This window comes from Hesperophylax consimilis, chromosome 25 (assembly GCF_061612785.1).
Source record: "Hesperophylax consimilis isolate HC1 chromosome 25, BYU_Hcon_1.0, whole genome shotgun sequence".
Lineage (NCBI taxonomy): Eukaryota > Metazoa > Arthropoda > Insecta > Trichoptera > Limnephilidae > Hesperophylax > Hesperophylax consimilis.
Genome location: NC_142860.1, coordinates 11497776 through 11519416, shown reverse-complemented (window position 1 = coordinate 11519416; position 21641 = coordinate 11497776). Strand labels below are relative to the sequence as shown.

General features: G+C 31.9%; 1 protein-coding gene across 2 annotated transcripts in view; it reads right to left on the bottom strand.

The window, feature by feature from the left end:
• The window catches only part of Nagk (N-acetylglucosamine kinase), a 49132-nt gene that overhangs the window by 16505 nt on the left and 10986 nt on the right, over positions 1-21641 (bottom strand). For both annotated transcript variants that reach the window (XM_089646967.1, XM_089646968.1), the window contains exon 2: positions 876-1059. In XM_089646967.1, the coding sequence (XP_089503093.1) occupies positions 876-1059 (184 nt within the window). The remainder of the gene's footprint in view (positions 1-875; positions 1060-21641) is intronic.

Genomic DNA, 21641 nt, shown 5'->3' with positions numbered 1-21641 from the left:
AAAAATAAAATAGTATCAATATTACTACTTTGCATACAAATCCCTTGGCAGGCAATTTCCCTTCACCATAGATTTGGCTTCAACTTAACCTTTCAGGCCATTAGAAGGACATTACTAGCCACAAACATCATATTCCATTATAGCCTTTGAAGGACAGATCTGACCGGGACGTCAATACATTATAAAAGTATTTTTATATTTTTTTCTATAATGCGTAGATATGTGATAAGATCGTCATTTGATTTGTTTGTATCAAATATTTATACATTATTATATGGATAAAATTTAAAAAAATTGTCAAAGTATTCACTTTATTACGAATTGGCAGCATTTTTTTTTATTGACAGTTGAAAGTTAAAAAATTATTTATATATTTTTTTGTATAAACGGCATAAAAAGTGAAGTGAAGGTTTTATTACTAATTACCTACACAAAAAGAATATGTTTTATAAAAATCGAATTCCTTCAAAATTATGGACGTTCCGAGTCAAAATGTCCTGGAAAGTTTTTTTGTTAACATTTTTTCATTTTTGATATTAAAAATTATTTTTTTAGAAAACTCAATGTTTTTTTCCAATGCAAATATTTCAAAGATAATTTAATATAGTTTCTAAAATAGTATTTCTTTTAACGACAGCTTAAAAAATAAGTAATATGTAGCACAATTTAGATAACTCGGGAGCATTCCGAAATTCTAAGAAAATTCACCATGTCGTTGCGAGTTGTTAGTAGAAATATTAAAAACCTGAAGGGTTGATTCATACAAAACCGCACCAAATGCTATGTCCAGATCTTTTTAGGTTCATGGTGCTATCTGAAGTCTCTGTGTTGCTGTTGTTGCCTAGATACAGACCATATCAAAGGGTCCAACTCACCAGTACGTCCAGTTCCGTCATGGGGTCGATGCTAGCTTCCTGCTTGCCTTTCTCCACCATCTCTGCTATCCTGTTGGCCGTCTCGTCCACACCCAGCATCCAGTAGTTGGTGCCAGGGCCCGCTGTGCTGGATAGGAGTTTCCCATCCCCAGAGTAGATGCACAGCCGGGAGTGTGTTGCGCCACTGGAAATAAAAAAAATACACTCATCAGATGCACAAGAATGCGTAAATTGCTGAGTCGTGTTTAGGAAGCGATTCGCCCTTTGGAAAATAATTTTCTAGCCACTTGCCCTCCAGCCAAAATTCATAATAAATATTTTTTGGTGATGGTTTTAACTCACTTAAAAGTAGGCCTATGTTGCATACGTCGCGTTGCATCTTTTGGTGATGGTTTTAACTCACGTAAAAGTAGGCCTATGTTGCATACGTCGCGTCGTATCTTTTGGTGATGGTTTTAACTCACTTAAAAGTAGGTCTATGTTGCATACGTCCAGAGATGTGCTTTATTTCAAATAAATCCATTTCAAATGGAAATGCAAAATGCAAAATAGGTATTTTCCATTTTGCATTTTAAATGCTTTTCTAAAAACCATATTGCATTTTGCATTTTAAATGCTTTTCTCAATGCATTTTCCATTTTAAATGCTTTTCTCAATGCATTTTCCATTTTAAATGCTTTTTTGCAACATTCTTCCTACTATCTCCTCTCATCTTTTTTTCATAAGCCCCAAATATCAGTCGGTCCTCAACCTCGCTATGAGAGATAATTTACATTTGTCAAGTTGCTCCCTGGTAGGAGCCCTGGCAATTGAGTGATACCATTACAAAAAATACTAATTATTATTTTTTTGATTTTTTATGCATAGCACAAAGGGTAACAATTATTTTATAAGCAATATTATTAGCCTGAAACACTCATCCACATTGAAAAATCTCATGATAAAAGATACATGACGCCAACTATAATACAGCCAAACCAAAATAAAGTTGGTGGTTTCAGGTGAAAAAATGTAACAAGCAGTAATTGTTGAATGAAACACTAGTATATATTGAATTATTTCGCGGATAAGAGATAAGCCGCCATAGCTCAGTGGTCAGAGCTGTCGACCGGAAATCGAAAGGACACGGGTTCATGTCCCGTTGGCGTCATGTATCTTTTATCAGGAGATTTTTCAATGTGGTTGAGTGTTTCAGGCTAATAATTATTGCTTATAAAATAATTGCTACAAAAAAAAACTGATTCAAATACTAAACATGGGGCCATGACGCTATAATATTAAATGTTAGATAGCAGTTTCTATGTTTTTACGTTGGCAACATTAGTCCCGCGCAAATTTTTTGTGGTTTCATAATCCGTAGTCGTGGTGTTTTTGGATTTACCATCATGTAATATGTTTGTTCTTCATTGATGTCCATTATTAAATGACAAAATTGTTTAAAAATTCTATAATTATTTTGATTGTTTGACCTGAGAAACCATTTTGCATTTTCAATGCATTTTGAAAATAGGTATTTTGCATTTTGCATTTGAAATGCTTTTCTAAAAACCATTTTGCATTTTACATTTTCAAATGGAAAAGTTTTGACCCATTTCCATTTTGCATTTCAAATGGTTTTGGGTACCCATTTTGCACATCTCTGCATACGTCGCATCGCATCTTTTGGTGATGGTTTTAACTCACTCAAAAGTAGGCCTATGTTGCATACGTCGCGTCGCATCTTTTGGTGATGGTTTTAACTCACTTAAAAGTAGGCCTATGTTGCATACGTCTCGTCGCATCTTTTTTCCAAATGAAGTCGTGTAAAACCTAATCGTATTACACGGTGTCCGGAAAATTGCAGTACAAGCGGGAAATTGGTGGTGACATCAACCTTCTAGCGATTTTTTTTTCCAAATTTGATCAACAATTTCCTAATATTGACTCGATTTGCTCGAAAAAGAAAGTTTAAATCAAAAAAATTTATACTACAAAATCGACTTCAAATGTGTTAGATTCACTATTTTCCCGTTTGTACTACGAGATTCCGGAAACCGTGTGTATTTCAAGTAAATCAGATTCGATGCATAGTACGGAATGCGCGTTTTTTATGTGAATACCGCACAAGAGTCCCAACTGCTCCTAAACGTCTGAAGCCAGTGAGTCATTGGTATTCCCAATTGAAGTATGTTGTGAGGCTGAAGGTAGTGGAGAGGAGGGAAATAATTCATTCAAAGGAGTTCAGAGGGATTACTACATAAGTTACGGTGACCGTCTTGCATAAATCTTGAAAGTTTTGGCTGATTTCGATTGTGGATATATGTATATATTTACTTTCCCACCTGCCTCTTCACATCTCCTTCCCCTCCCCGCTACATTCAGCCCCACAAAATTTCCCAATTTAATAGATTTTCCTGAATTTTCTTTAATTCATCATATCTTTATTTCCCTATTCACTCGTGTAACTGTCGAGTACAGAAACGTGTCTTAAAACGATACCTTTAGAGGGAATAGGACAACCACGTAGGTACAGATGTGGTGCACGTGTTTGGCATGTTTCCAAATATGCACCTTGTATGTCGCCCCTTTGCCCTTCATAAATATAATTATTATTTCTATGTATGAACAGTAACTATTTATCTAGTTAACTAAAACAAATCCAGCAATCAATGAAGATAAATATGTGTAATGTCAGAATATGTATGTAGTAAGTAAATTATACTGAAGTAGTAAATTGTCTCCAGTCTCTACTAGTATAGGTATAATAGTATTATCCAAGCTCTAACAATTTGGAACACAGACCAATCAAACTGTATGGTTTCAATTACTAATATAACTTGCTCCTAATTTGGTGCAGACCGAGCGTTTATTTCTTTGAGAACCCCACAAGGGGCGTATTGGGTAAAGTTTATAAATGTTTTTATCCTATTTTATGCTTTCCATTTTGTTACTTTCATTACGTTGATTTTTAAGTTTCCACCAATACCAGATTACTAGAAATCGGAATATTTTTCCTACAGCAGAAATTCTGGGACTAACTACCATAATATATACTCCTCATTGCCCAGAATATTAATGGAGGGTAATAATGTGGATTCTTCTGTAAACATCTTCAATTTATCACTTAATAAATACAAAAGATTGTTACTGGGGCAGTTAAGTTATGTACAAAAAAAATATTAACAAAACTGCAGAGTAATACTATAACTAGCAGTTAAAAACCCGCTCCGTGGGTTTTTGCTGCTAGGCCCTGTGGGCGGCACTTGGTTGGGCTGTGCCCAGTTTAAGTGATACTAACAACAGTTACATTTAATAGATAGATATTAGGTCATTCACAGAGAGAAAGTGAGTATATATTGTTAAAACACGGAACAGGAAGGAGTTAATGAATAATAACATGCTCAATTTAGGCATAATAAGAATGACAGTTGTTTGAATAAATGAAATTTTACGTATTTGTGATGGATTATTTCAAATGAAACACTATTATTGACTACATGTCTACAACTGATATTAACTGTTATGGTACCTAATATAATTTGCTCATAGGAGACTTGCAGTGCTTAAATATGTGTTACAACCGTCAATGTCTATAAGTTGAATCAATATCGGATAGTTTGTCACAACAATTACAGATAGTTATAACAAAGTTGACTGAAATAATAGATTATTACATATTGATTAATTGTACCCGTGTTTATGGATAAAAGGAGGGTAATTGTGCGATGTGATTAGCAGTCGGTTTAATTAAAAGGTGTGAATTTTACTCCAACTGGTGGTAATTCTTTACCTAAAACTGTTACTGTATCTAATAAAGTTTAAAGTTAGATTATATATACACCTTCATCAGGAGAGTAAAAATCTATATATAAAGGTAGATTATTACAATATAGCGCCCCTGAGGTGATATCTCACATAAGCGGCGCTATGCAAATTGTCCAATTAATAAATAAATATAATGTTTAAATTTTATTATGTACGTATGCATTGATATACAATGGAAATAGATAAAATAATGTTATCCGATTAAACTTTATTTTATTAAAAAACAAATAACTTTTTTAACTTCACTTTATTATATACAACAAATGCATGTTTCATGAACGAAGTATACACCGAAGTCTAAAATTAAATATAGATTACAATTGGAAAAAAGAAGTGGAAGGAGGGGGGAGGGGTAAGAGTAGGCTGGGTTTATAAGAATTAGGAATTACAATATGAAAGACCAGTTAAGTGGGAAAATATTTTAAAGAGAGTTTAGAAAAAAAAATTCTTGTTAATTACATCTACTTTTATAAACATGTTCTCTTATTTCTAAAATTTCGAAATTATTTATTTGTGATGCTTTATATCCTGTGTGAAGTATTTTAAGACCTGAAAAAAAATTGTATATAACCATAAAACAATATATTCATAAGACAAATAACATTTAATAACGGTTATTCTAACAAATTGATAGTTGAAATACTAAATAAAATAATTAAACATATTATCTTCAAACGGTATTTTTACCCTATTTCTTAAGATATAAATAAACAATGGCGTAGAATTCTGTTTGTGGATAACGACACTTCTAAAATTATATATGTAAACATTCCTGGTACTATTCAACCGGCGTTTTACACTAATAACAGAATGAATAAATATATTCTTAATAATAAAGATGGCGAAAATCAAACAAAAAAATCAGGAGTTTATAAACTCAATTGGGCTGGATTGTAATTTATTTTACAAAGGTAGAACCAATAGAAACTTTGAAGTCAGAACTAAAAAACATCTCAGGGTTCTAAATGGAAAGAGTGAATCTGAGTTTGCAAATCATCTTTTGAATCACACTTTCGATAAAAATTCAGGTCTTAAAATACTTCACTCAGTATTAAAGCATCGCAAATAAATAATTTTGAAATTTTAGAAATTAGAAAACATGTCAATATAAAATCAGATATAATTAATAAGCAAAAAAAAAAATATAAATAATAATGAAAAATGCCATTGCAAAGTTGAAATAAACTTCCAGAAGAAATCTTATTATTAAACGCTTGATGTTCAAGTAATTTTGCATATTTAAATATACGCGCCAGTCATTTGATTCGTTCTTACACCGCCAGAGGTGCGCTCTGTCGGCCACCTATTGCCGCGGCGCGTATCGGCCATCGGCCATATTGAATTAACGCGTGCTTTTTTCGTCAAACGTCAAACGTAATCACGTAATTGTGGATAATTTTCACTGTAATTTAATCAATCCAATGGATTATGAACTTTCTAAGACATATTTTCCTCGATATTATCCAAAAATTGTATGAGCAGAAACGATATTTTTGAAGAAATATCGTATTACATGTGGCGATTCTATTTCAGTATGAAATCGTGTCTTAATTTTTAATGTCTTATTTAAACACAATTTGAATTTGACCAATCACAGGGCCTACATCGTCCAGACGCAAGCGTATTAATACTATCAGATAGTTTTAAATTTTATAATTTATTTTTACGTAAAAGCCTCTAAAAAGGTAGTTAAAAAAAAGACTAGGTAACGGAATGGTACTAACGGATTCTATACAGGGTAAACTGATTATTTAACTAAACGTGATTTTTTTCAATATTGATCGAAATTTATGAAAAACCTAATATTTTCCAAAAAGGTATTTAAAGAGCCATCAAATTAATTTTACACAACAATTATTAATTCATCAAAATCAGACTTTGTTTCATTGAATGTAGAGATGGGACATTGTAAAAATACCTAAAATCTAAAAAAAAAACAGTTAAAAATATATTCAGGTTCGACGGATTTATTTAAGTTACCAAATTAAGTAAATTAATAAATTTTCAAGTTAAAAATAAATAATACGAAAAAAGCCAATCATAATAGTAGGATATGACAAAAACGCAATGTACGAACTTTGGCAAAAATCCCCTGAAAGTAAATTGTACGACATGGTTCGAATCATTCTAATTAATTCGATCCAAGGTTTGGACAATTTAATCATTATAAAATAAAATACATTATGTGTATCTCATTGTTTATAAATTTATAAAAAAAGTTTTAATTTGCAACAGATTTCAGAGTTAATTAGTATGCACGATAAACTAGATTATACAGGTAAACCATTGCAAGTATTGTCTTTGTAGGAAACAAGGAAATTAATAAAAAACATTAAAATGTCAGTCAATCACATTCAAGGTTATGTAACGTGATGTGAGCGCTGAAAATCAGGTTCATTTTGTAAACATGCTCTTGGTGACTAATTTATTTGACTCACTCCGACTTCCATGATATCGTAACCCAATTCAACACACCTTTAAAAAGTCATTAAAACAGATGAAAAACAGAAAAAAACTAACCTAACCTACGTAAGATATTTAACCTAGTTTTTATTTCATCACTTTTCATGACTTTATATCACTTTTTAAATGTGTGTTTAATTGTCATTTTGATGAGTTACGACCCCTCTCACTTCCTTGATAACGTAACACAATTCAACACATCTTTAAAAAGTCATTAAAACAGATGAAAAAAACTAACCTAACCTACGTAAGATATTTAACCTAGTTTTTATTTCATCACATTTTATTACTTAATATCACTTTTTAAAGGTGTGTTGAATTGTCATTTCGATTAGTTATCCGGTTACCGTTTTATGTAGTAACTTAGAGCTCTTGTGCCGTGTTCACGGTACTCTGTGCTATATATTGTTTGAATTAAAAATATTTTTGCAATAAATGGAATGCCGAGTGTGGAGTCTTGTTTATTTTCACACGGTTAATATTTAAAAGCTCATTAGCTCATGAAGGAAATGATGATTCAAAATCGAAGCTTTGAACTAGTAATCCTAGAAATAAAAAAAACTTTGTTTATAGATACAATTATTTCCAAAAAAAAATTGGAATTTTCCATATTATTTTAACGCCTTGATTTTATTATTCAGCTAATATTGCTGCATTTTCAGTAGCTCTCAGGAGCGTAACGTGACAGTTTTAATTGGTTATCTCCATTAATTAAATCCAATTTTGGGAGACAGTGGTCGTTCACGCAATTTTGGGAACGGCTATTATAACCGGCCGTTATAATCTACGCATTCATACACGTAGATGGTGTTAATTTAATTATTTCACAAAAATAGGTATTTTGTAAGTCATGCTTTAAAACCTTAAGAGGAAGCTACAAGCCAAAAGTGATAGCATTACAATTTCCTGATAAAATATTAGTCATTCAGAATATATCGAGAACATGTGTTCTTTTCCTAATAAATATAATGACGGAATGCGACAATATCAGTATGTCAATATCAATGTCAGTATTTGCATGAACAAGTGTTCCGCCGTCCTCATAAAAAAATCGCTTTTAACTGATACTTTGTTAGGAACTCTGTCAATTCAATCGTTAAAGGCCTGCAGTCCCGTTTAATTAATTTTACCAGATTTTTAATAGTATGAGAAGGTGTGAGAGAGAGAGAGAGAGAGAGAGAGAGAGAGAGAGAGAGAGAGAGAGAGAGAAGAAAGATGAGTAAAAGAGTGTGAACGGTTGTCCAACGTCTCTTTTTTATCACCTGTTGGTTACTCGAGATAACTCGCATTGCGTGAAGAGGAAGCTACAAGCCAAAAATTTGTATATTCTTGGTATACCTTATATTGTAGGTAATAGGCATTAAAATTGATTGACAAACGAAGACTAGAAACGTTCGATTTCAAGCACAAAACTGGTTTTTATTTATTATGTCAATAATTTTATAAGAAAGCAAAAAAGTTAATCAAGTGAAACTGTCACAGAAAATCTTAACTAAAATCCTGTATTTTTAAAACGTTGTTTCCTTTACGCGTTTATACATTTCTATTGAAAAATTTTTTTTTTTAGTAGTCTACATTCATATTTTATTATTGAGTACTTAATTAATTTTTTATTTGTATTCTACTCAAGCGAAACGATAGGAAAACATTCAATTTATCTAAAGCATATTTTTTGGTGTTCATAATGTACACCGATTCGTTATAAAGATTAATCAAAATAGTGAGCTTCGCTTTAAGACGTATTATTTGTTTGCGCCCGTACATATGCAATATGAATATGAATAAATAGTTATTCCTTTTAAAATCTCAATTCTTTCAAGATAAGGATTAAAAATACAATATTGGATTGAACCACCGATACAATATTTTATTCGTATACCTTTCTTGAAATAATTTGAGTTTGTATGCAGAAAAACTATTTATTCATTACGATAACATCAGCCTTGCATTCTTTGCGGATCTCCACATTTCTCACACATACGCCTCAAGGACCTCATTTCTACAGCATTCAGTTTACTTTCTACCTTTCTCTCCCTCACTGCCATACATCCTGGTAGGTACTAACTAACTAACCATCACGCCGTTTCCCGCAGGGATAGGCAGAAAGGACACACTTCTTGCCTCCTTCACATTCATATATCGTCTCGTACATACTGATTCACTTGATCGTGCCATGTCTTCCTCGGTCGTCCCGGACTACTGCTACCATATACAAATGTAGATATTAATTTTGTCATGTTTGCTACGTGTTTTCATTTATCAAAGAGTAATCCCAAATAATCGCTTGGCGGCCCCTGTTCGCTCACAATAAATTAGCAATGATAAGCCGCTATTCACGCCTTGTTGCGAATAATTGAATCATGATGCCACAATTTAAATACATTATCAGCTCCACACATTTCATATACATCTTCATCTACGTTACATATATCATATCACTCCATATGTGGGTCACAAATCGCAAATTATAACTATGTACCTACCTACCAACTAAAAACCCAGATTTTTTAAATTTGATCGCTGTCAATAAAAGCGACTATATCATAAATAATGCTAGCTCGACTTTTCTCTAATTTCTATAAATATTATATGCATGTACAGGGTTTTCCAATAAGAGAAATAATAAACAAAAAAAAATCTTCAACTCTGGAACGTGCCGCTAGAATACTATATATTAATTTAAATTAAAAAATCCTGAAATAGCACAATCTCATCATATTAAATGATTATGATTGGATTTCTAGTTGAGAGCCTTACCCCTCCATCACGGAGGCCATCATAGAAACATAAAATTAAAATGGAGTTCTACAAATTAAACCTGATGACAATAAAAAAAATTACAACAAACCAATTGATGGCGAATTGGAAGTTAGATATTTCCCTAAATAGATTTAGATTGATAATATAAGATCATAAAAACCCTTTGTTTCTGAAATAATAAGTTGAAATACATAATAATTCGAATATCATTTTTTTAACTGTAGTTAACGCAAGGTGATCAAGGTTTGTTTTGCTTGTAGTGTCAGTGTCCAACCGCAGGGATTTATTCCACGAAAACATAATTACAATAATTATATTCTGTCCAATTAAAATAAGATTCGTGTCTACGATTCCTTTTTTAAAAAAATCTCGAAGATTAAAAACATTTGAACAGAGAAACTGATATTGGAGTAAGTTTACTTTGAAATCTTCTCGACTGAATGCAAATTCGTCGAATGGAAAACAAACATGTCAAACTGTGATATTATCAATGTATTTTGGTGAGTACGAGATATTTCACACTAAATAATAATTTTCTTTTTGAGTAAGTCCGAGCGTTCCTCGTTCCAAAAATAGGAACTTGAGTGAAAAATATTATGGCTTTAAAAAATTATATTCATTAGGCAGATCAACAAACGCTGATTCTGAAAAATTAAGTTTAATGCTACGTATAAACACGATAAAATTTCCGCGAGCCGACGCGAAGACGCGTAATTTTTTTTTAAAATTTTGTCCTGTTTATATGACCCTTAGTATATATCGTTGTAAGTAAAATGAATAAATCGTCTAAAAGAGATCTAAATGCCCTGTGATTGGTCGGCGGATTCCGACAGAACTTAGACCGCTACCTCACGGGTCGGTGAGCCACGTGCATTAGAATGCGGAAATTTTTGTGGAAAGTTGCGCTATGTAGACTCGCACACGGGTTACCACTGCAGTATACAAACTATTTCAAAAGAATCAATGTTTTTTGGAAACCTTATTTTTCATTTCATACGGACCCGAGTGGAATTGACCTTACTGTTTGTTAACCGACAAAACTGAGGTACGTATGACGTCACGCGTACCCTGACAGATTTCGATCATTTTTTCGGGCAAAGAAAAATGCAAACTTTGATAATTATTATTCACTTTTTAACTAAGTGACGACAACTGAGCGATCAACCAATTTAAGAAAGCCATGCTACTGGATTAAAATTGCCTCATTAAATGACTAGTTATAAAAAGTGTCGACAGAGTGAAAAATATTCGCAAAGTCAAGACACAGTGGCATTAAAGTCAGGCTAACACTTTATTTTTAACATATTACACATGTTTATTAAAAAAAATATCGGTTTATGAATTACATTATTTAAAAAATAATAATATACCTATATGCATTAATAATAAATACAATAATTAATTCGTAAATATTTATTTAACATTGAAAGTTTTTACTTTGATGACATTTTATTGTCTATGAAAGTGATCGGGGCCACTGAAGATAATCAACGGTAAAGACGTTTGGAAATAAGCGAATCGAACGTTACTAAACAAAACACTTGGCTGATCGTAGCCTGAGATTGATATTTCGAAAAATTCAGAACAACAGCCGATATTCTTTCAATTTTTTTTTTTTGAGAAAGAAAAACATTCTCGTTTAAGCTGACAATATTTGAAAATTTCCTAATACCACCACAGCAAGCGAAAAATGTTGCCTCTGTTGAAATAGAGGACTTAGCCAGCCGAGAAATTGAACACACTACGCCTGGTTGGGACCCAAACGCGATGTCAACTCAGCCACCCTTATTATCCCTTTCTAACGCGTTCCGTTCCATTTAACTATGAAGGATGTTATTAGTAGCTCATTCAATTATAAAAAAAATTTATTCGTTATGGCTATTCTATTCATATGCGTTTCGTTATTGACTTTCAATCTAGAAACATGAACGTGCTATATTTGTTGTTGGATTAGTATGAAGATAACGCATCTTTGTATTCATGTCAATGATTGAGCTTCAGAAATAATAAAAATATCATAATCCATTGAAAAAATTCCTTACAATTTTTAGGTAAATTATTGATTATATTATCGCCTACGTTTTATTGTTTTATGAATGGGATTAAATAAATTATATTGCTGAAGATAAGTCAACAATTGATGAGGAATATTAAACAATAAACATTTTTGCAATAATTTGAAATTTCAATAGAATGTCTACTTGTAAATTGTCATGTACATATTATTTGTCGGTGTAGGGACTCCCATTTATTGATATTACTGAACTTATATTGATAACTTTTAATGCGTCCATAATAAACATACTGCAGTTTTTTTTCTCTTTACACAAAGGCAGGGCCCTTATTACTCAATTGAATATAAAAAATGAAAAGTTTAATTTCTTTGGAAAGTAGGTCACCCCCTCGGGCAATTTTGGAAGATATTCTTCACAGAAGACAAATATATTGACATGTATCCCAGCCTGACACGATCTCATAAAATTCATGCTATCTCATTTTGTATTATGGTGAGGAATATGATTTAAACAGTGTTAGAAAGAGAGAAGAGTTCAGTTTGCATTAAAAATGACAGTAAACGCTCCCAAAAAATTAAAAATAATTATATGAAACATCATTTATCATTTGAAAAAAATTTGTTAAAGTAACTTTTTTTTGCAATTTTTTTGATAGATATTTTTTCATTGAACCATAAAAGTGAAGTGACAATTAATTTTATAATACCTTTGTCTAATTACATAATATGTTTTTGTTTTTTGTTTTGAGTTAACTAGAAATTACAGTTAAAAGTTTAAACGATAAAAACCATCGGTAAGAGACTTTAAAAACTTTACACATACTTATTTGCGATTTTTTTTAAATATTGCATATGTCGATTTGTAATACTAAAATCTGAAAGCGTCTTTTATCTGCTTTCAAGAACAAGTATTTTATTTTGATATAAGTTAAAAAACAGCGAGTTTTGTATCTGCATTCTGACAGTTCTCATATGAAAGTAAATTGCAAAATATCAGAGGCTCTAGGGGTTAAGTTATCTCTGTTAATCTGAATATAGAATGTCTATGTCAGCTGTTCATACATTGGGTAACCTCATCATATTAGAAAAGCACATCTATAATCATATAATAAAACCGATGTTTAACATTATTCCACTGTTTAATTAAAAAAAAGTTAACTTGCAAACGGAATGAAGTAAAAAACTTGGAATGTTCGTTTTTTTATATGTACTTTATTATTGCCATCATTGTGTATGAAAATGAATCATGCAAGGTCGAAGATTATCGAAATATCAGCTTTTTAACAGAAACCAGATCAAAAAAGTCGTTAAAAATATAAACAAACTATTGATATATATTTTTTTGTTACTTATTTTTTTTAATAATCAAAATAAAGTGGAACGAAGGAACTCGCGGCGGAAGATGATAACTTTAAAATGTGGAAAATATAATTAACTCAATTGACAATAATAATAATTATTAGATATTGCTTAAAAGTGATGCATAATATTTTTGTGCTCAATTCCTCCAAAGTGACAATGACAACTTGGAATTGACTGTAGTCTTTAATTCTGCGTTTCAAATATATAAGAATTCTAATATCTTTGCTGTGTATAGACACGATAAAAAACGGGCAAGCCGAGTCACGAATTACTGGATAGGAACGCAGCAACCGCAAGCAGCGTTTCGCGCTATTTGCGGTTTCTTCGTTCTTTTCCCAGTTCCTAGTGGTGGGTCAGCTCGGTAGTTCGGCTCGCATGTTTATACGCACCTTAAGACCCCGCATTCCGGATTTCTACCGATTACCCTTGAACACTCAAAGAATGAAAAAATGTTATTTTTTAAGATAATCCCTACACATTTGCCGAGTATATGTATATACATACCTATATTGTACGAAATTCTCTCGATAGAAAACAAATCGGAGAGTAAGCTCCGAAAATTATAAAAATCACTTATGGTTCTGTTAATTTAACATATTACACATATGAAAAAATTCACAGTGTTTCTTTAAATGCTACTTTAGAGTAGAGAGATATTTGTTCTATTTCAAATAGGTCATTCTTTATTAAATATTTTCATTTATAATAGTTTTCAATATTACTGCAGTCGTGGTTACATACCTCCCTTTCAAACCATCATCTTCTTCTTTTTGAACGCTTATTACGGAGCCTTAATATTTTTTTAATTGATTTTTCAATGTACATACAGCAGGAACAGTGTGACTATGGCATAATTTGTGAGACTGAAGCGGGTGGGGAAGGGAAGGAGATGAGAAACAGGAAGGTTGGTAAGTATCCGGCTATTCAGATTTTGTCATCAAACGTAACTAAAGCCATTTCAAATAACGTTTCGATTTTGAATGGTGGTCTTTCATTAGGGCGATACTGACAGTACCTACTCTTGTTTCTCGTGTTTGTAGTTGTTCTATTTTAGTAATCAATTCAAATAATAAGGCACAAGTAGTAATAAATGCCAATCAGTAAAATTATCATTGCTTAATGGGTTAAATTAGTTTTTATTTATTGTTTTTGTGTTTAATTCGTAGAACTCCATTTAATTTTTTTATAAATTTAATTTAGATTAAATTTGATAATATTATTATTAAGTTCTGCAAGTTTTTAGTTTTTTATTATTGTGACAGCTGTTTCGGCTTACAAGGCCATTTTCAAACTGTGGTTAGTCCACATTGAGACGACGTTTTTATTCTATTAAAATGTAAATTTTGAAGGTGCATACATTGATTTATTACTGGTTACACCGATGACATGATCTATTGTTGGTTAAACCAATCTATGTTTTCCCCTCAGTAAATGGTAATGGGTTCTTAATTATTTACTAATGACTTTATTGCTATGAATTATTTGGGTGCATTATACTGCTTGGGTTTTGTGAAAATACTGAGAAGTGGTGAGTAAATTATTTTCCGTACTTTATTAATTAGTGTTAAATTTGGGTCATTCGTTCGTTTATTGATTTCTAATTGTTCAAGTAAATTTAATCTAATGCCCTTTTTTTCTATATGCAATGGTTTAGGACCCTTGTTGTTAAGTGGGGTATGATTATTAACCAAGAGATGTTCTGCGAATTTTGAGGATGTGTTTTTATTATTATAACATCGTATATGTTCTTTGAATCTAGTTGAGAATGCCCTCCCCGTTTGTCCGATGTAAGTGGCGTTACAATCGGCGTGGTCACATTTTAATTCATATATGCCACTGTTATTGAGTATAGGGATTTTACTTTTAGAGTTTTTAAGGCTTGTTCCTAAATTATTGTTTGTTCGAAAAGCTATATTTAAACCACATTTTTTAATTTCTTTTGCAATTTTTTCAGATATTGGGCCGAGGAATTCGAGACATGCAAATTTTTCTATATTTTTGTTATTTACCGGATATATTAAATTGATTTTATTTTTATATTTCTTATTTTTTATTATTTTTTCAATGTTATTTGCCTCATAGCCGTTATTAATCGCGATCGTTTTTATCGTTTCCTTTTCTTTTACATAAGCTTTATTGTCTAAGGGAATGTTAATGAGTCTATGTACCATTGAATGGTACGCTGATAATTTATGAGACCAAGGATGATTTGAATTTGAATTTATTGTTGTATCTGTAAAAGTTGGTTTTCTAAATATTTCAAAGGTATGTTTATTATTACTTTTACCAATTGTCAGATCTAAAAAGTTTATTTTACCTTCAATCTCATGTTCAACTGTGAAGCAGATTTTATTATTAACGGTGTTGGCCCAATTAGTAAAGATATCTAACTGTCGGTTGGTACCATTCCAACATATAAGGATGTCGTCTACGTATCGGACATAATATACTATATGTTTAGCTAGGGGAGATTTAAGAATTATATTTTCAATATAATCCATAAATATCTCCGCTAGAAGTGGACTTAATGGTGACCCCATGGGGAGACCATCATGTTGCAAACACTTGCAGAAACACTTGCAGAACTTAATAATAATATTATCAAATTTAATCTAAATTAAATTTATAAATAAATTAGTTTTATCACAGTTTTAATCTACTTTACTACTATTACTTCTTTACTATTACTATTATTACTAATTTTCACTTTATTTAACAAAATTAGTCTCCATTATGATGTATACCGAATTAAACCCGTTTGTGCATTAAAATATATCGGCTTTTTAGTCTTGAGGTTGTGTGATATCAATTGTAACGTTTTTATGAAATACAGGGTTTTCCAATAAGAGGTGTTATTTTGAATAATCCGCTATTTAGGTAGATGTTACTTTTGAAGGTGTCATTATTTGACATTTGACTAGTAAAAACTACGCCATTAATAAAAATGGAACGATACACGCTTCAACAACGCATTGACATGATTAAAATTCACTTGAGTGAATCAAATGCAAATCATCTTGAGTGATGAGGCCCATTTCCACCTCGGTGGCTTCGTCAACAAGCAAAATTGTCGCATCTGGGGCTCGGAAAACCCAAGAGTTATTGTTGAAAAGCCTCTCTATTCTCAACGTGTGACTGTTTGGTGCGGTTTATGGTCCGGCGGAGTCATTGAACCTTACTTTTTCGAAAATGAGGCTGGAGCAACAGTTACTGATTAATGATTTTTTATGGCCGGAATTGGATGGTATTGATCTGGACAACGTTTTATTTCAACAAGACGGCGCTACGTGCCACACAAGCAACGAAACCATTGATCTTTTACGATTGAATATCAAAATAACACCTCTTATGGAAAACCATGTACTATCAAGTATCTAACAGTATAAAATTAAACTTTTAAAAATTATTTAGAAAAATATAACCAGAGTGGAAGATACTTTAAGTATCGCCCTTGTGTAAGACCACCATTCAAAATTGAAGCGTTGCTCGAAATGGCTTTAGCTGTGTTTTGTGACCAGACCCAAAGATCTAGGAACTTCCCCACCTTCCTCTCCCCCGTCTCCTTCCCCCCCAGCTGCCGCACAACACACCCCAATTGGAGATGCCATAGTCTCACTGCCTCCAGATGGTTGGGGTCAATTGGGAAATGTCAGATTATAAGTGAGACAGAGTACGTACTGAATGGTCTAGAACCAAAAGATTCCAAGTCAGTGCGTTTCTTTGCAATTTTCTTCATTATTCTATTGTCATAACCATGTTATTTACATATATTGGTTCGATTTTACGATATTTTTCCGATGTTGAATAAATGAAATTTATCGTTCATTATATTTTAATAAAACATAAGCAATGCGTAATAAAAAAAATATTATTGAGAGTACACCTCATAATAAAAGATAAGAGGAAACACTAAACGTGCATCGTAATCCCGAATAATACGAGTACGATCAAAATAATTCCCCCATTGTGGATTACAAAACAGCTGTAAACCTAATGAGGGAATGTCGGCAAACAATAATGGAGATAACATTACGTGTACGTCATTATCAGCGTTCATTGGAATAACATTGGACTTGAAAAATGTTATCTGTAAAGGGCGGGACACTCTAGCTAGGTACGGAGTACTGACCAATGTCATAACTCATCTCCTGAGTGCAAGTTTATCATGATTAATTTATATATTTTCCGATCGATCTGAACATAACGTAACATTTTTATGCAATCATAAAAAAAAACAAATTCAGGCTGCCCGCCCGCTACAGAAATTAAATATACAAACTTATTACAATAATTTAATAAGTTTAATTGTATTTTATTTGACGAAACTGCCCAACTCAATTGATAAATTAATTCTTGTGTTTGAATTGGAGAGTGGCGTCATTATGGTTTATAAGGAGTTATTTGAAGAACATAATAATTAACAATTAATTATATACCTAGATGATAAATTTAAATAACATAATATGATGTTATCTAATCTGAACTAAACAGAATAGAAATATAATAAACTTCAGTGGAAGACATAATACAAATATCAACACCGAACCGAAAGATAATTGCAAAATATAATTTCTTCGTAAATACAGAAGATAAATCGTTGTTTGCAATTTGTACTTATTTGCATATGTGTTTAAGGCGACGCACTACGTAGTAAGGAGAAAATCATGTGTTTTTTGTTTGAAAATTTAGCGATTCTAGCCTAGAAATGTTTCAGATGCCTTAATTAAATAATGCGAGTAGAATACATCTTGGCCTTTGAAACAATCGAGTATTTTTAGATAAGTCTTTTTATAATCCAGAAAAAAATAATTTATAGGTCTATGAAAACTGCTTTAATGCACCACCGAATTAAAAAAATGGTTAATAGATCAAGCCATAGACATTAATATTCATATGTCTGTGGATGAAGCTTTTTTATACTGATATTGTTTATAATCTTATGAATATGTTTATATATGAATATGAGTAATTTGCCCGTGTTACAACTGACTGTCTTTGTATTTTATTATTTTGTATTGTAGTAAGTTGAAAGTTGTTCTATTATTTTTTTTTAAATATGGCTCTGTTTTGTAGTTATTTAAGTTCTTATTTAAATTCTTTTGTATCTGTTTTAAATATTGTGATTTCTCGTTGTTTGTATGCTTTAGTAATATATTAATATTGTTAAACTGACCTGCTGACAAACTGCTTTTGGCAGTTTAGCGGGAAATATAATAAAAAAAAATTAAATAAAGTGTTCAAAATCTCTTACTTACGAACCTATTTTCGTCTATGATTTTATTGTATAATTTGGAAAATTAAGTTATTTATAAAATGATCGGAAAAAAAATTTATGTCTGAACATCCACAAAATAAAATAAAAGGCACTTTTTGGCCATGTTTTTTTCTTGCATAAATCAAAACAGACGGATGGTGTTAATCGGGAATTTAAACCTTATCGCCATCTACGTAAGGGGTGTTATTGATAACGGCTCGATTTAAAATATTACACGACGTAGTGCATCGCCAAATGATTAATACGACTAAGTCCAGTGGACATGCTTTAGCGGGCCGTACCCATAGCTATTTCATTCGTACACACATATTCTTTGAATGACTATCCCTTTCATAAGTGGTGCTACATTTTTTGTTCGTTTAGTATGAATATAACGTGTCTTGTATTTTTATAATGCCATTGGATAGATCTGGTAATATTTAAATTTTACTAACATTCGTAAGGAGATTTTTGAAAAACAATGAGCATAAATTGTTTTGATAAAAACGTTCAGCTTCACAAATGCTAAACTTATAATATCCCGTGATTTTTCCGGCGTCTGCGCTAGATTAATAATAATTTTGTTTTTGTTAGGAAGCTGAAAAATTAATGAAGAAAAAAGCTTAAAAAAAGAACATCGAATGGTGAGTATAAATTTCAGTATATTTGGAGGTTTTCGGGGTAAGAGGGGACTATGGTCGGGTGTTTCATACTAGTTCGAAAAACTTTCGTTATTATCATAAGTACATTCAAACGAGTTCTCTTTAAAATGATTGCGTGTACCTACCATTCTAGATTGGCTTTTTGTAAGGCTAGCATTACACTTGTAAGTTTTTTCGTAAATTTACGACTTCTAGCCAATGGGCGCATTGGATTTTCAAAATGCAAGATGCCCATTGGCTAGAAGTCGTAAATTTACGAAAAAACTTACAAGTGTAATGCTAGCCTAGGGAGATAAGTATTGACAATGATATTTCTTATTGTCATTATTGAATTCTCTAATCTCATTATCACTTTGAAAATATTAATAAGTAATTTATCAGATATCAAATTGATCGGATAACGGATATCCTGCCAAATATTCTGCTTAAATTTAGTCTATGTAAAAATGTTAGTCATAAAAAATTCTAAAAACAGTCGATATTCTTTGGATTAGCTTTCGATATTGGAATATAATCTGCTTAGATAAGAATAGTTATAATAAAAACGTTTTCCTCAAACAAACAAGCGAAATTATTATGAGCAATAATTATTAGCCTGAAACACAAAAATAAATAGAAAAAAAAATCTGAGAAAAAATAAATGCCGCCGAGGGGAATTGAGCCAGCACCTTCTACGTCGACTATTTTTATCCGCCAAATAATTCAATAAATACCAATATTTCATTCAACAATTATTGTGTTTTTTTACCTGAAAACAACCGACTTAATGTTTGTAGGAAAGGTATTGTTAAATACTAAATTTCTCATTAGGTGGCGTCGATATATATTATATCTTCATTTAATGGTGAAATATTTTGACTTGTCTGTGTATTATTATTTTTTATTAAAGGTAACATTATGTTTTTACAAGATAAGGTAATTTATGCAAGGCACAAATGATAATTATTATAAGCAAATTGAAATATACAAAGTGAAATATGTATTTTTTTAAATTTCTTAAAATATATCTCACACGTCGCTGCATCTTGGCATTACTGTCATTTCAGACATTTTGCGGTTAATAATATCTCCATGAACTCAAAAATATCGCGACCTAAATTCCAAACATCTTTGTATATTTTTGTCATAATTTATTATACTCAAAGTTTTAGATACTCTCAGTATCGCCCTGGTGTAAGACGACGATTCAGTATCAAAAAGTTCATTAAGCTTAAGCCCCCGCGTTCAGAATTTTTACCGATTTATAACATATTTCTCTCTAGCACTTCAAGATTTATAACATATTTCTCTCTAGCACTTCAAGATTTAAAACATATTTATCTCTAGGTCTTCAAGATTTACAACATATTTCTCTGTAGCACTTCAAGATTTATAACATATTTCTCTGTAGCACTTCAAGATTTATAACATATTTCTCTCTAGGTCTTCAAGATTTACAGCATATTTCTCTGTAGCACTTCAAGATTTATAACATATATCTCTCTTGCACGTCAAGATTTATAACATACTTCTCTCTAGCACTTCAAGATTTATAACATATTTCTCTCTAGGTCTTCAAGATTTACAACATATTTCTCTGTAGCACTTCAAGATTTATAACATATTTCTCTAGCACTTCAAGATTTATAACATATTTCTCTCTAGCACTTTAAGATTTATAACATATTTCTCTCTAGCACTTTAAGATTTATAACATATTTCTCTCTAGCATTTCAAGATTTATATATAACATATTATAAGATATATTTATAACATATTTCTCTGTAACACTTTACGTTTCTAAAAAAATGAATGTTATTTTTGAAGATAATATCTATACATTTGTTATGCCAAAACGTTAATTATATATATATATATTTTTTATAAACTCGACACAGGAGGCCCTGAAGAAAATAATTTCCTTCAGGGCCTATGTCATCTTTGGGGATGCTGTGTGGAGGGTCTTTTTGTGGAGAGGAAGGAGTGAACATGGGTCTTGAAGAGTCCCATGTTGTAGGAGGGAGGAAACACAGAGGCCGGCAGTTCGTTCCACAGCCGAGCTGTTGAACTTAAGAACGAATCGTAGAAGCGACCCGTTCTCATGTGACAAATGTCAACCGTGTACAAATGTTGGGCGCGCGTTTGGCGTGTATCCCGACTACGCACTGGTGCCGAAGGGATCAATGACGCTAGTTCCTCAGAGCAGCTTCCATTGTAATACCGATAGAACAAGGACAGCATACCTACCTGACGCCTGTGCTCTAAAGATTGCAGTCCGTTTGTTAAGATTGGGGAATCTATCAAACGGACCGCCCGTTTTTGCACAGAGTCAAGGATTTTTTTCAGGTATTTAAGGGCTCCGGACCAGAGATGGCTGCCAAATTCGACAGTAGGGCGCACTTGCGATTTGTACAGGGTCAGCAGTTGTATACTATTAAAGTATCTGCGGGCCCTGTACAGTACGCCCA